General features: G+C 47.1%; 1 protein-coding gene across 3 annotated transcripts in view; it reads left to right on the top strand.

Moving 5' to 3' along the window:
• Positions 1–11,883, top strand: part of SV2A (synaptic vesicle glycoprotein 2A) — a 30,091-nt gene extending 18,208 nt beyond the window's left edge. For 2 of the 3 annotated variants that reach the window (XM_061605861.1, XM_061605859.1), the window contains 5 exons: positions 3,995–4,159; positions 5,636–5,769; positions 7,153–7,356; positions 9,301–9,460; positions 11,501–11,883. In XM_061605861.1, the coding sequence (XP_061461845.1) occupies positions 3,995–4,159; positions 5,636–5,769; positions 7,153–7,356; positions 9,301–9,460; positions 11,501–11,684 (847 nt within the window). In that variant the 3' untranslated portion in view covers positions 11,685–11,883. The remainder of the gene's footprint in view (positions 1–3,994; positions 4,160–5,635; positions 5,770–7,152; positions 7,357–9,300; positions 9,461–11,500) is intronic. The other variant, XM_061605860.1, reaches the window with a different exon arrangement.
• Positions 11,884–15,617: the final 3,734 nt, after the last annotated feature.

Here is a 15,617-nt window from a genome sequence, read left to right as displayed (position 1 = left end):
ACAGACCCTTGGCCCATCCTGCTTTGCCTGCTCTGGCTGGCAGCCGCTCTGCAGGGTTTCCCCAAGAATCCAGTAAGCTTCCAGTCCTCGTGGTTCTGAACAAAGGGCTGACTTAAATAAGAACATAGGAAACGGCCTTCCACTGAGTCAGACCCGTGGTGCATTTGGCTCAGAGTGGTCTGCGCTGACTGGCAGCCGCTCTCCATGATTTCAGGCACAGCTTGGAAAAGTTACTTTTTTTGAACTGCAACTCCCATCAGCCCAATCCAGTGGCCATGCTGGCTGGGGCTGATGGGAGTTGTAGTTCAAAAAAAGCAGCTTTTCCAAGCTCTGGTTTCAGGCAGGGCATATTCCCAGCCATACCTGGAGATGCCAGCTGGGATTGTACCTGGGACCTCATGCATGCAAAGCAGGTGCTCTGCCAGTGAGCTACAGCCCTTCCCTTCAAATAAAGCAAGATTCCAGTTATCATAGAATCATAGAACAGTAGAGCTGGGAGGGGTCTATAAGGCCATCAAGTCCAACCCCCTGCTCAATGCAGGAATCCAAATCAAAGCAAGTTCTGAACAAAGGCCTGTGTTAAGGAGGAGCCTAGGCAGCTTCCTTCCTCTGAGTCAGACCACTGGCCCATCTAGCTCAGTAAAGTGCACACGGGCTGGCAGCTGCTCTCTCTGGTTTCAAGCAGGGAGTCTCTCCCAGTCCTGCCTGGAGATGCCGGTGAGGACTGCGCCCTGGGACCTTCTCCATGCAAAGCGGGGGCTCTACCCACTAAACTAAGTCCTTTTCCCTTGCTTTGCCTTGGATGAAGAAGGTCCCAGCTCTGACTCGGCAGAATTTATTTATTTATTTTATTTATTTTATTTAATTTATATACCGCCCTAAGCCCAAAGGCTCTCTGGGCTGTGTACATAAAAGGAATGCAGATTGCCGTGCTCTGTTCACCTGCCTCCTCGTCCTTCTGTGTTCATTGTATCTAAAGTGCTTTCCCACGCAGACATGCTCTGAAAGCATCCTCAGAAGACACAGATTTTGTGCATTTAGTGGAGCATGCTCAGGAGTAACTGATCAGAGCCGGTTGGCGCTCAGTGTCTGTGTGGGTGACTGCCCTTGCCTGCGATGAACTAACAATAACATTTACAAGAAGTGCTTGTTGTAGTGTTAAAAAGCAACTGCACATGACACGGTTTCAGCAACCCTGACACGAGCCCCCTGAGAGGTAGGCCAGCGTTAATTGTCCCTGCATTGCAAATCATCTTGCTCTTCGCCGACCCACTCTGTGCTCGCCTGGCTGTTGTAAAGACAAAACGGGGATGACTTCTCAGGGAAAGGTGTGATTTTTCCCTTCAAGATGATTTTTGAGGAGGAATTGCCCCTGGATAGATATAAAAACTGAAAATCAAAGGGGATTTTTAAAGCTGAGATTGCGATGCTGCTGGTTGGGATCTAGGGCATCCTTTTATAGGCCTTTCGTGGAAACCCAACTGGATTTAAAATTCTGGTACAACATTTTCCATGGCGTGTATCTGACCATGAATCATGCCAAAGTTGTCTATGAAAGGAAAACCTTACATTGCAACCCAGTCCACTAGCTATAATATTTCCAAGCATGCCTGTGACACCATGAGGTCTAGAGACTTGCTGCTCCCAAACATAAATGCAAGCAGGGTTAAAAAACCCAACTCTCCTAGGCAGTAGAAAACTAGCACTTTGGAGAGATGGCTAAACTAGACTTTCTTCTGGCACTCTACCTTTCCTCAGCCAGGGTTGATTTTCTTTTCTTTGACATGGGGGAAGCATTCAAGGATGCAGTCCCACAGTTTAACATAAAGTGGTACGTCCCCAGGCTGTACCATGTGATTCTTCTGAAAACATACAAATCGGCATGCGCTTTTCAGTGCTGTGCCTGATATTTCTCCCTCCCTTTTAGCAGAAATGCTTCCACTCCTTACAGCTACTCTAATTTCCCCACATTTTTAAAAGCTTCCTAAGGCTCCAGTTACCTGGGAATAAGCACTATTGAATTCAACAGGGCTTAACAGTTAAGACAACAGCCTAATATCCACAGCTTTGCATACTGCAAATCCAGCTGTGAGCTCATTCGCAAGTGAACATGCAGCTACTGTGATGATTGAATACTGAAAGGCTATTTAATTCATGCAGCAAGGGCTGCAGAGGAATGAGAATCAAAGATCACTAAATTTTATGGTGGTGCAAGGAGCAATTTCTATCTCTCAATTTTTTTTTTTTAAAAAAGAAGCTTGTAACCACCTAGCTCATCTGCTGATACGAGTCGGGGGGGAAAGAGAGTGAAAGGAAAAATAATAATAATCCCACATCACAAGATGGAAGCTGCAGTTCCATGATTGATCTCCAGGCAGCTCTGTTAATTGGAGCTGTCGGGGAAAGAAAGGAAATAATTGCAAGCGTCTCGTTGATCAGTCCTGGCTGGAGGCTGGTGATTCCACTTGCAGGTGTGCAAAAAATGCCTGGATAATTAGGCTGTTTGAAGCCCTTTTTCTCTCTTCCTTCAGTCAAAGGCAGCCTGGGATCATACAAAAAGTAACCCTAAAGCAATGCCTCTGAGCATGTACAAAATACTTCCACTCCACCACTCTGAGGGTCTGTTTTATACAGTCAGAGTAATGAAGTGGTAAAGCTTTTGCAGGACTGCATTATTTCAGGTTTGCAGACCCCTCTGGATACTCCCCTCTCCAAAAGAAAAAAAAAGTCCTCCCTTTCATGTAGAAAAGTAGTGCATGTAGGCTAGATTGAGCCTTGACATGCTAGGTTTCCATAGCATGGGGCTGGGGAAACGGATTTAGGGACTATGTGGGAGGAAGAGAAGGAGCAAGAGTTTTGTTGGGGAGCCAGACGCCCTTGCACTAACAGACCTACTTTGCTGTATGCCACCCTAAAACTGCAAAGGAAGCCATCCTCCCAGCCGAGAGCATGTGAAAATGAGGAAGATTTTGGGCACTCGCCAAAATTTCAGCAAAGAAGGGACCAATCGGGGGAGCCCTGTAACACGGGTACCACAACTCAAAAGGCCCCGTTCCGCACCCTCCCAGCCAAACCTACTTCTGATAGCAACTGAATGTGAACCGGGGCCTCTGAGGAGAGTCACAACGGGTGGGCATGATTGTCTGGGAGGAGGTGGCCCTTCAGATATCCTGGCCCTGAATCATTTAGAGCAGGAATGGGGGATATCTGTGGCCCTCCAGATGTTCTTGGGACAGCGCTGGAGACTGGTGGCCCCGATGACAGTGGGGCAGTCCTTGAAAGTTCGGACCAAAACGCAGAGCGGATTCACTGCCCCACTGACATTGGGGCCACTAGTCTCCACGGTCTGGGACTCTTAACTCCCAGTCTCCCCTGCAGCCAGTATGGCCAGTGGTCAGGGATAATGATGGGAGCTGTTGCTGGACAACAAGTGTCCCAGCCACTGCGCTCGGGATTTGTAGGTAGCCGGAGACAAAGGAGAAAAACTAACGCAGACTGAGCGCTCTTTTGGACATCAAGTGCCACGAGACTTTCTCTCTGTTGTTTATTAATATACGGTCACAGACCCATTCAAATAAAATAGTCAATAAAACGTCAGAATAGTTAAGATACAGAAATATAAAAGTACGGCATAAAAGGAATAGCAGTTAAAAGAAAAGAATCCTCTTGCAATTCCTTTGGGCAGAGAAGAGGAACTTAGCCACTGACTCTGTTGTAGACTTACTAAAATCAGCTAGGAAATATTTCAAAAACCAGACCAATGGCCTATCACGATCCTCCCTATAAAAATTACATACAAAAAGGACGTGAGTCAGTGCTTCAACTTCATCACCACAAGGACACAGCCGGTCTGCATAAGGGATACTTTCTCTCTGTGTGTGAGACACTTGAGGTTGTGTCCCACTCACGCCTCCAAGGATTCCCTTCTTTTTCAGTCCTGTCCTTCATTTGCCTTCCTGTTAACTCGCTTCTCCCTCTCCTCGCCCTCCAACAGTTACTATGGTTTGACCGTCTGGTTCCCAGATATGATCAAACACCTCCAGAACATCGAGTACGCCTCCCGCACCAAGGTCTTCAACAACGAGTCGGTCCGCCACATCACCTTCAACTTCACCTTGGAGAACCAAATCCACACCCGCAGCGAGTACTTCAATGACAAGTAGGTGGCTGCCCCCCCCCGCCCCCTCGCCCCAGTCCTTTTGCCCTGGATTTCTAGGCAGGTCATGATGGAGCCCGGATCAGTTTCTTCCTTGGGGTCAAATTTTTTGTTGGTTGGTGCTGCACCAGAACGGGCCTTTTGCAGTGGTGGCCCCCTTCATTTGTGGAATGCTCTGCCCAGGGAAATGTGCCTGGCGCCATCACTGTCAGCTTTGGGGTCCCAAATTAAGACATTTTTGTTCACCCAGACTTTTGGTGGTTTCAGTCAGTACTGTGGTGCTCATTTTTTAAGGGCCCGTTTTGTATTGTTGGATGAGCATTTTAGGAATATTGTATTGTACATTGTTTTCTTTTTTATTTGGCTTTTAATTGATTTTGCCTGTTTGTATTTGATCGTGTTGTGATGCTTTGAGACATTTTTTTAAAATTAAGGGCTAACAAATGCTATTATTATTATTATTATTATTATGTTGATGTTGTTGTTACTGTTATTATATTGTTGCTGCTAGTTGGCTAGATAGATGGATATACTGGTTTACATCCAGTGTTAGTCCTTCTAAGAGTAGACCCATTGATATTAATGGACATGACCTAACTTAGGTCTATTAATTTCAATGGGTCTCCTCTGAGTAGAACTTAAATGGACACAACTCATCATGTTCCCAGAGCAATACAAATTGATACACACATCTTGTGCATAATAAGCAAACACAAGATTCACATGGGAGCCAACAGAAAATTTACTCCCTAATTTGTATTCAAGATGGGGGGGGGAATCATCTACTTGTTCAGTAACATAAGAAAAGTCATCACTTAAGCCAGGAATGGGGAACATCTGGGACTTTCCAGATGTTACTGGAGTCCTCCAGCATCTGAAGGGCCACTGGTGCTGCCCACCTTTGACTTAAACAGGAAGGGTTGTCTTCAACTAAGTTCTACTCAGAGTAGGCCCAATGAAATGAATGACCCTAAGTTACTCATGTCTATTAACTTCAGTGGGTCTACTCTGAATAGGACTAGCATTGGATCCAGCCTGAAGACACCAGAACTTTGATGGGTTTTCTTAGTTCTCAGTAAAGGAAGAACTAGTATCTCTCTGGGCTTGTGGGCCCAATGATGTGTAAAGAACATAGCCTGCAGATTCTGTTTCTCTGATTCCACTGGGACAAATATGTTCATGAAACAGAATCTTATTTAATCCACCAGTTAACAGAGATAACAAACAAGCTAGAGTAAAATGGTCTCCTGTAGTTGTGAACAGTTAATGCCTGCAAGTATGAAGCTCTGGCAATTCTATAATTTGGACTCTTACCTAAAACTTGTAGGGTCTTTTGGCGGGAGTAATCCACCCACATTTCCCTGGGCAGTTTATGCCTCAACATCAGCCTGTCTCCAAGCGAGTAAATAGGTGTATCAGTTGACTTCTCATCATCCCCAGTGATCAATACGTGTCTCCCTCTCTCTGTTTTTACGACAGGTTCTTAAGCCTCAAGATGAAGTCTGTTACCTTCGTTGATTCCTTGTTTGAGGAATGCTATTTTGAAGACATCACATCTAGCAATACATTCTTCAAGAACTGCACTTTCATCTCCACCATCTTCTACAACACAGGTGAAGTCTGATGCCACCATATGCCCAAATATCTGAGGACGTTGATCTTCTAGTCTTGTGTTCTGCCATCTCCCTGGCAAGATTGGCTGTTTTAGGGAATTTTATTTTATTCACCGTGGAAGACACTGTATTATTTATTAATTTTATTAAATTTATATCCCGCCCTTCCTCTCAGAAGGAGCCAAGGGTGGCAAACAAAAACACTAAAATCACTCTAAAACATTTTAAAAATAAAACATCTTAAAAAAATTTTTTTTAAAAAAAAAGCTTTAAAAACATATTTAAAAGCAATTCCAACCAGAGCTTGGAAAAGTTACTTTTTTGAACTACAACTCCCATCAGCCCAATTCAGTGGCCATGCTGGTGGGGCTGCTGGGAGTTGTAGTTCAAAAAAGTAACTTTTTCAAGCTCTGATTTCCAACACAGATGCAGACTGGGATGAGGTCTCTACTTAAAAGGCTTGTTGAAAGAGGAAGGTCTTCAGTAGGCTCCAAAAAGATAACAGAGATGGTGCCTGTCTCATATTTAAGGGGAGGGAATTCTAAAGGGTCTGTGCCACCACACTAAAGGTCTGCTTCCTATGTTGTGTGGAACGGACCTTCTGATGAGATGGTATCTGCAGTAGCATTAGTATTAGAAGTACATGCTACTGTGGTATTAAGGTTAAGAAGTAGGGCTGTTCAGATACACCAAGGTCAGTTTCACCTCACCAGCCCTGAATCCACATATCTCCTGCAATATTATTGAATTAATTAACCACTTAATTTTGTCTCAGAATTTACGGGCTGCTTTACCCATCTAAAAAGACCTCAAGGTGACTTGCAGTGATTTTTAAAAACAACAAATCTCTAACAGAAAAAATACATATTCAAAAACCAACATTTTAGCATTTTTTTTTTAGAAAAATTAATAGCAATATTGACAAAGAAAAATTGTGGGTGGGGAGAGAGAGCAAATTGGTGCCAAGCCTGCAATGAAACAATCCAGTCTTTACAAGATGTTGGAAAAGGAGCTGAGAGGTGGCCTAGTGTGCCTCTTGGGGTAGAAAGTTCCATAATTTGGGTGCCACAACTGATACGGTCCTGTCCAGCATTCTAACTAACCACACTTCCAAGGGTGGTGGAACCCCAAGCAGTGTCTCTGTCAATGACTTCAGTGAGTGGGCAGGAGAATGTGGAAGAAGGTGATCCTTCAGTTAACCCCCAGTATTAGGAACTGTTGTGATGCTGACCTGCCGTGCAGGCCTATTGTGGTTATGGGGGATGAGGGCGAAAAAGGCTCATTTGAGGCTGCGTGTCCTGGAGCCCCAGTACAGCCTCACATCTCTTTGGGAGGAGAGCCCTGAGATGGAGCCCTAATCTTTCGGCCCTCTCTGGCCTGCAGACCTCTTCGAGTACAAGTTCATCAACAGTCGGATCATCAACAGCACCTTCCTGCACAACAAGGAGGGCTGCCAGCTGGACTTCAGCGACGACAACAACGCCTACATGATCTACTTTGTCAGCTTCCTGGGGACACTTGCTGTGCTGCCGGGGAACATCGTGTCCGCACTCCTCATGGACAAGATCGGGCGTCTCCGGATGCTGGGTGAGGAGGTGGCTTCTGTCTCTCCTTCCTTCCTACGCTTTTTCATTTCAGTTCTGCTTTTCTCCCATTGTGGAGTGCGAGGTGGCATCCGTGGCGTCCCTGGGCGGTCCTGGGCCCGCTTAGCTTTGGCAACACATCAGGTGTCCGCAGATGACTTTGGCATGCATCCCTTGCTGGCTGGCCCCACTGCGATTGCCAACTGACCAGAGTGAAAAGGACACAGCCCTGTTTTGTTCCGCTTTTTGATGATGGCTTTTGTTAAAAGCCAGGCATTTTAGCAAGTTTCAGGGGAAAAACAAAAAAGGCACTGGCCAGTTCGCATAAATTTTACGGCCAAATTGGACTGCATTTGTGTATCTTTATTACTGTTTTTAAAAAACCCACAAAAACCAGTTGCAAGGCCCCTAGATTCAGATCAGGACTCTCTCTCTCTCTCTCTCTCTCTCTCTCACTCACTCACTCACTCACTCTCACTCTTTCTTTCTCTCTCTCTCTCTCTGTATGTGTGTAGAGTTAACTCCTTTGTGCTGTTTTCCTGATAAAAATGTCCCCTCTTCCCCCCAACCCCACTCCCCTCAATTTTAAGCTCTTACGTGAGTGCAGGTTGTAGGTTCTTTTAAGGGGCAAAGATTAGCTTTTGGGGAAAATTTTCACTGAGAAAATGGCACAGGAAGAAATGATTACCCTCCCATCCCAGCACTGCAGTTGTGATCCCAAACACCTGACCCCGCATTAAATATATATATATCGTTATTCCAGGGCAATCATGCATTTGGTAATAAGGCACAAGGAAAGGTTTTAAAGGGCAGGGATCTATGGCTTTGTGACTCCTTTTGACTTCTGTGCTAATTGGCCTCCCTCTGTAAATCTGTGGGATTTGGTGAGAAGCCCTGTTAGGCAATGGGGGTTGCAAGCGTGAGCAGTCTCTATAACAACCGTTCTTGGTCCAGCAATGAGGGCCAGCTTCGATTTTGAAAGAATGAGGGGGTCTTCTCTCTGTGTGTGTGTGTTTGTGTATTAGGAACCAAATTGGCAAGATTTCTTAGTAATAGTTTACATCTGAGGCTTCAAATGTGGCACCTTTGTGGGCTTCCCCAAGTGCCCACAACGCCTCTGACACACACACCCCACCGCCTCCTTGGTCATGAGCTAGTGAAGGTGGGGTTACCTTCTTCCCCTTGGAAAGGTCGTAGAGCTGAAGGAGGAAGTTGGAAAGTTGACCCACTTTCCCATTTCCCCTTTTAGCTCTATGTGCTTTTCAAGGCTCAGATTATGTCTACCAGATCTGACATTTACATAAATCCCTTGGAAAAGCAAAGTGTATGTGTGTGTTCACTTTCTTTCTGTCTCTTGGGGGGTGCGGGGCTGATGCAGGCACATGCCTACATATTTACAAACAGGCAGAAAAATGCTTGTATACAGAAAAGAACTAACAATATAGATTGCTATATTATTGTTGTTGAACTAATAATACGGATTGTTTTGTGGTTGTTGCGTTGTATCCCATGTAAGTCCTACACAGAAGTGACCCACTGAAATTAATCAACATTGCTAATTTTGATCCATCAATTTCAGTAGATCTGCTCCAAGCAGAACTTAGTTGGATCCCACCCACATTACGAAAACCTATTCTTTGCAGTTGGGTTGTCGCCCGCTAAGTCCTGCCTCAGAGTAGACCCACTGAAATGAACGAAACTAAGTAAGTGATATCCATTCTCTTCAACGGGTCTGCTCTAGCACCAAATACAACCTCCAAAAGTTCTTTGTGTTAGTGAGCCTTCACCTGGTTTTCAAATCTTTCCCTCCCTGAGGTCTAGAAACTTGGGTTTCTCCTCCCAAAGAACACTGGCTGCAAGCCAACGTGCCTAACCCTGGATGAGGACTGCCCTGTTAACTCCTTGCCTTCTCCCTTTCCCCCTCCAAACCCTTCCCTCGGACGCAAAGCCGGGTCGAGCGTCATGTCTTGTGTGAGCTGCTTCTTCTTGTCGTTCGGCAACAGTGAGTCGGCCATGATTGCCCTCCTCTGTCTGTTTGGAGGGGTCAGCATAGCTTCATGGAATGCCCTGGATGTCCTCACAGTGGAGCTGTACCCATCGGACAGAAGGTAAGCGGCATCCCGTGTCCCCCCTTGGCACCCACGTATGTGGTGGAGGGGGCGGAGGTTCAGAAGCAGTGCCCAGATGCCTCTGCAATGCGAAGAGTCCTGGGAACCGCCTAGATGCAAAGGACTCTGTTTTGATATGTTTTAAAGTCCATTTTTAAGATGTTTCAGAGTAGTGTTTTTCTTTGTCGCCCTGGGCTCCTACTGGAAGGGCAGGATATAAGTTTAATAAATAGCCAGTGTGGTGTAGTGGTTAAGGTGTTGGATGCATAGTTAAACTATGGAATTTGCTCCCACAAGACGCAGTAATGGCCACCAGCTTGGATGGCTTTAAAAGAAGATTAGACAAATTCATGGAGGACAGGGCTATCAATGGCTACTAGCCATGATGGCTGTGCTGTGCCACCCTAGTCAGAGGCAGCATGCTTCTGAAAACCAGTTGCCGGAAGCCTCAGGAGGGGAGAGTGTTCTTGCACTCGGGTCCTGCTTGCGGGCTTCCCCCAGGCACCTGGTTGGCCACTGTGAGAACAGGATGCTGGACTAGATGGGCCACTGGCCTGATCCAGCAGGCTCTTCTTATGTTCTTATGACTATGACCTGGGAGACCAGGGTTCGAATCCCCACACAGCTCACTGGGTGACCTTGGGCGAGTCACTGCCTCTCAGTCTCAGAGGGAGGCAATGGTAAACCCCCTCTGAATACCGCTTACCGTGAAAACCCTATTCATAGGGTAGCCATAAGTTGGAATCGACTTGAAGGCAGTCCATTTCATTTTTCAATAATAACAACTCTGGGAGCCAAATGCACCAGGAGGACACCTTCAGCGTTGGGCACCTGCAGTGAGCATGAATTGCTGCAGTTGAGAGTGTGTACGTGTGTGGGGGAGGGGGTGTTTCACTTGCAGTACAGTGCTGTTAATTGCAACCCCCCCCTTGCTACATAAAAAAAAAAAAAAGATAGGAAAATCTGAGTCTCATGATGGTGCGACGCCTGTTCTCCCTACCATCGCAGTCCTTTGTGGATAAATGCTTTTGGAGGGGGAAATGGGGAGGCTGAAATGAGGACGCTTCGAAAAGTGACGCGTGGAGCTTGCCAGTCGCACGGTGGCTGCCCGGAGGGACCTTGGCCGTGCAGGAAAAAGGGGGACAGAACAGAGAGGGAGGGAGGGAGCAGGCAGGATGGACTCTTCAAGGAGAGGAGCAGAGCCTCCAGACTTGCATCCTCCATGAGAGGGGAGAGAGAAAAGCTTAGATCAGGCAGCCACTAGGCCGAGTCTCAGGGCACAACCTGCGCTGAGTCCAGACAACCTGCTCCTTGAATGTTCGCCCTGATGTGCTTGCAGGGAGATGAGACGACGCTGGCTATTTGATGAGCGTTCATTCTGAATTGTTTGCGGGGAGTTTAGAGTCCTCCCTCGAGTCCAATCTTTTGGGGGAAGTGGGGTTGCTGTGCAAGACCTCCCCCGGTTATCATTCTGCAACCTGAATTTGCTGGTATGCGATCGAATCCCACCCAAAAAGAGCGAGAGTCTGGAAGCTCCCTGACCCCAGAGGAGAGGAACGTTTTCCATGCCAGGTTGAAAAGAGATGGGCTGGATTGGATCAGAAGGCCATCGAGCCTGTCTCTGTCACCTCCGGGACGATTCTCCATCAGCCAGCTCCATGTGGGCAGGTGAAGCTGCAGAATCTGGGGTGTTAAACAGTGGAAAACACCTGGATTCTACCAACCTGAGTGTCAACTGCTGCAATCAGACGAATCCCTAAAATCTTTGCATTGCTGATTTAATTAAAAAAAAAAGAATTAGGGTTTTGGAGTTTTTAAAAAAACTATTTTATTTAAAAACAAATGTATTTAATAATTTACTTTATGCTGTATCTGCACTGGGCTGTTTTATATTTTTATATATTGCACAGTGTATGTACAAATATTTGCATGCTGCACCCTCTATAGTCCACCTGGAAAACCAGCAAAAGTCTCTAAATAAAATCTCTCTTCTCCTCTCCCCCACTCCCTTCCCTTCTCTTTGCCTCCTCTCCCTTCCAGGACAACCGCTTTTGGCTTCCTCAACGCCTTGTGCAAGCTGGCAGCCGTTCTGGGCATCAGCATCTTCACGTCTTTTGTCGGCATCACAAAAGCAGTGCCCATCTTGCTGGCCTCGGCGGCGCTTGCCGTGGGCAGCTCACTGGCCCTGAAGCTGCCGGAGACGCGGGGGCAGGTCCTGCAGTGAGTGTGAGTGTGTGTGTGTGCAAGAGAGAGAGAGGTTCGCACTCAGCCCTCTTCCACCTCTGCCCGTCTCACTTGCGGGGAAGGATATTGTATCGTTTCAACAGAAAATCCGCCTTGGGTTGGATTTCCTTTTCGCAAACCTGATCTGCTCTTCAGATTTCCCTCCTGTCTGTTCCCCCGCCTTGACCTTCACGCTGCCTCTCATGGGTACCAGTGCATGTGTGAATCCACACCCCTGGTGGAGGGGCAGGGAAAACTGATGAGAGGCCCGAGCACCTTTCTCTCTCTCTGTGTGTCTCCTCTCTGAGCGAAATGAATGCAGAGGGGCAGAGGTCAGGCATCAAAGGGTGCAGTGACCCCTCCCAGCCCCACAACATGTCAGGCCGTGTGACCCCTCCACACGCACACTTACTTCACCAATCCAAACTGGAGGGGGGTGTACGTGTGTCTCTAACTATCTGGCAGAGGAAGTGTGGCGATGTTTTACACCAATGTGTAAGCTTGTAAAAAAACCAACAACCCCTCACAGATCTTGGATGTGTAACTTGCTCCCAACAAACCCCTCTTCTTCTCCCTTTTTCCTCCTTTTTTTAAGGTTCCCAAGAGGCACCCTGTGTGTGGGTGAGTGTGTATGTGTACGTACGGATCAATGCAAAACGCCACCAGTTTCTCAACTCTTTCCACTTGTGTGTATACAACCCTCCCCGCTGCACCCCTCCGTACCTCAAATCTTTGTGTCCGTTTCTGGGTGTAAAACTAGCGTCAATTCAGGTGCATAACTTTGTTTAGCTTGACGTTTCGGGATTTCAAGTGGAATTCTTTTTGGCACCGAGGGACTGGTTTGGCCGAGGCAAAACAGCCTTGGTATTTCTGGATGAAGCCAGCAGGCTCCGCGCTCGGCGAGTCGGGGGCCCTCTTGGTGTGTCTGTCCGCAATCTGTCCGTCCGTTGTACATCTGTGTCATTAGCTGGTGGTGGATCTGCTTTCTTGTTCGCTGGCGTTCGTAGGGACATCCGAAGTGAGTCACACCATTGGCCCCTGTAGTTCAGTATCACTCGACAATCACTGGCAGCGGTTGTCTGGGGGGTTCAGGTGTGTGTGTGGGGTCTCTCCCAGTCCTCCCTGGAGATGCCATTTGGGGTTGACCCTGGGACTTTCTACGTGGAAAGCTTGTGCCCCACTGAGCGACAGCCTCGCCCCGATTTTGGAGGCAGGACGCTGGCAAAAGTGTGACGGTCTAATTGGAGATCTTGTGTCTGTCTAAACATAGGCACCATTGGTCCCATCTGGCTCAGGGCCGGATAAACTTAGCACAAGTGTTCGTGCTGCCTTTTCTTTAATTTGGGCCTCGCATGCAATCCTCGCAGCGCATCTGGTCCCCCGCGGCTGGTGGCACCTGGGCTGCCACTTGCGCAGACTCCCTTCTCCCATGGCCGGGGCCACAGACGAAGAGGAGAGCGGGACTGGCACAGGGAAAGGCGTTCATGTTCCACACCGGTACTCTGCAACTGAGACCAGGGAGAGGGGGACATCGGTGGCCCTCCAGGGGTTGCTGGGACTCAGAGTCCCATCACTCGGCCAGCGTGGCCGGGGGTTGGAGATGAGGAGTCAGAGGCCACCAACATCTGGAGGGCCCCCATCACTACGATCGCATCTCCAGTCAGGGGGAACTCAGACAAAGAGGGACTCTTATCTTTGTCTTTCGCGACAAGAGGCACTGGGAGGGAGGGAGAGGAGAGAGGTCATTCTAATTTTATTTGTGGACCAAAAACTGCTTAACTTGAGGAAACTTGATAAAGCACATCTAACTCAAGCAGGATAGTGATTCCTTCTGGTATCATCCAGCCTTCTTGTCCATTCTACTCTCTCTCCCTCTCAAAATGGCGGCTGGTGGCTCCATGACTGTGGGGCAGTGGAATCCCCTCCGGGTTTCAGTCTGAACTCTCAAGGTGTTGGAGCTGTCCAAGGCACTTCAGTACCTTGGACAGCTCCTTGAAAGTTTGGACGAAAACCCGGAGTGGATTTCAGAGTGTTTATTAAACGAGGAGTGAAAAGGTTCTATGGGCCTGCAGATGCTCTTGGATTCCCATCACCTCTAGCCAGCATGGCCAATGGGGAGAGCTGGAGTCCAACAGCAGTTGGAGGGCCCACCTTCCCCTCTAGCTTATGCACAAAGTTAGGTAATGGTCACTACGTCATGCAATCCCCAGACAAATGTAGAGAGGAGAGAGATGGAGAGGCCTCCCACCCACTGGGCTATCAGCTGCATGGAAATTATTCCCCCGTGTCAGAAACTTCTGGATTCGTTGCCTGGGGCAACCAGCTGAAGGGGGGCTATTACCCACACACCCTTGTTGTAGGCTTTCCAGAGGCATCTGGTTGTCCACAGTGGAAATCAGCATCCGGGATGAGATGGAGGCCTCACGATCCAGCCTTGTAAAAGCTGCCGTTAGTGATGTTTTAAATGCTGCCAGCGTTGTCGGAACAGGTATTTTGGGAGACGGATGCTGTTTCTTCCCTTAAAATGATACAGGAGCCACTCAGCAGGCTTCCGAGAGCTGGAGGCAGGCCAGGTGCCAGAAATGACTCTTTGCAAAGTTGCGTGAGAATGCAATATATCTTCCCTCCTCCTTTTCAAAATCTTGATGCATTTGGAACAAGGTCCCGTTTATGCCGCCGCTTTGGGAAAGAAACAGATCCGCATCTGGTTGAATGTTACCGGAGTCTTACTCAATCAAAGCACACACCCCCTTCCTCGATTGCTTGTTCCTTCCCAAATTGTGACACTCTCCCCTCTGACGTTGGTCTCCCTCCGTCCTTTGCAGTATAGCTGGTCCTTTAAAACAAAACCGACATTCAAACCATACGTAGTACCGTCTGTATGCAAAAACAAAGCAAAAAAAAAAAAAAAACCTTGTGCTGTGGTTTTAGATGTTTTTAGATGTTTGTAAAGAATAATTGAAAAAAAGTATCAGGAAAAAACACACCACCACCATTAGCTTCAGTTGTGGGGTCTCCAGATTGTTTCGTTCTGTATTCAAAACAAACAGCAGCAGAAGCCAAGAATGCTGAATAGAAGTGTTAATTTTAAATGCCGCGTTGAGAGACTCCAAAAAGGTGCTGTGAATAACAATGTTGATTTAAGATTTCGAAAAGAAAAGAAAAAGAAGTTGTGTGTGTGTCTGCAGTTTGTTCAAAAGGAAAAGGGAAAATTGTATGGCCAGCTCTTGGCCTCACACACAGAACTCCTTTCCCTCTGGAAATATGAACTCATAGTAAAAATAAAAGTAAAAAAAAAAAATCAATGTAAAATTGAAAAAAAAAATAAAAGATTGAAAAAATAATCTCGCAAGTTTGAATTGTGCAGTTTTTGGTTTAATTATTCTGTTTGCAAACGTGCTAAGAATGTCAGGTGCGTCTCTGTGTGTATATTATAAATAAAAAGCTGGGCATCCTTCATGTATCCCTCCTGCCTCCCTGGACTCAGGCGATTGTCACATCTCTTTGCAAAACTAAAAAAAAAAATCAGCTTGGGATAAATTTTGAGGGCATGATGCATTGGTGATTGGAAAGTGTCAAATGAGAAAAGGGCAAGGACGTAGAGATGTGTAAGGAGAGAAAATTATGGCCGTACTCATTTTCTCTCCAAAATCCAAAACTGAACAGCTTTTGAGTCAGACCAGCATTGTCGACACAGCCTGGCAGCAGCTCTTGAGGATTTCAGGTGAGGACTTTCCCGGCGTTACTTGGAGATACCCGAGGTTGAACATTCTGCGTGCAAAGCAGGTGCTCTGCCACTGCGGTATGGCCCTCCTCCTAAAAATAAAGTAAGATACCAGTCCTCATGGTTCTGATAAAGGACTGATTTAGATAGGAACAGAGGGATCTGCCTTATGCAGAGTCAAACCATTGGGTCTGTCTAGCTCAGTACTGT

Source organism: Rhineura floridana, chromosome 22, assembly GCF_030035675.1.
Source record: "Rhineura floridana isolate rRhiFlo1 chromosome 22, rRhiFlo1.hap2, whole genome shotgun sequence".
Lineage (NCBI taxonomy): Eukaryota > Metazoa > Chordata > Lepidosauria > Squamata > Rhineuridae > Rhineura > Rhineura floridana.
This window is presented reverse-complemented; position numbering and strand designations above follow the sequence as displayed.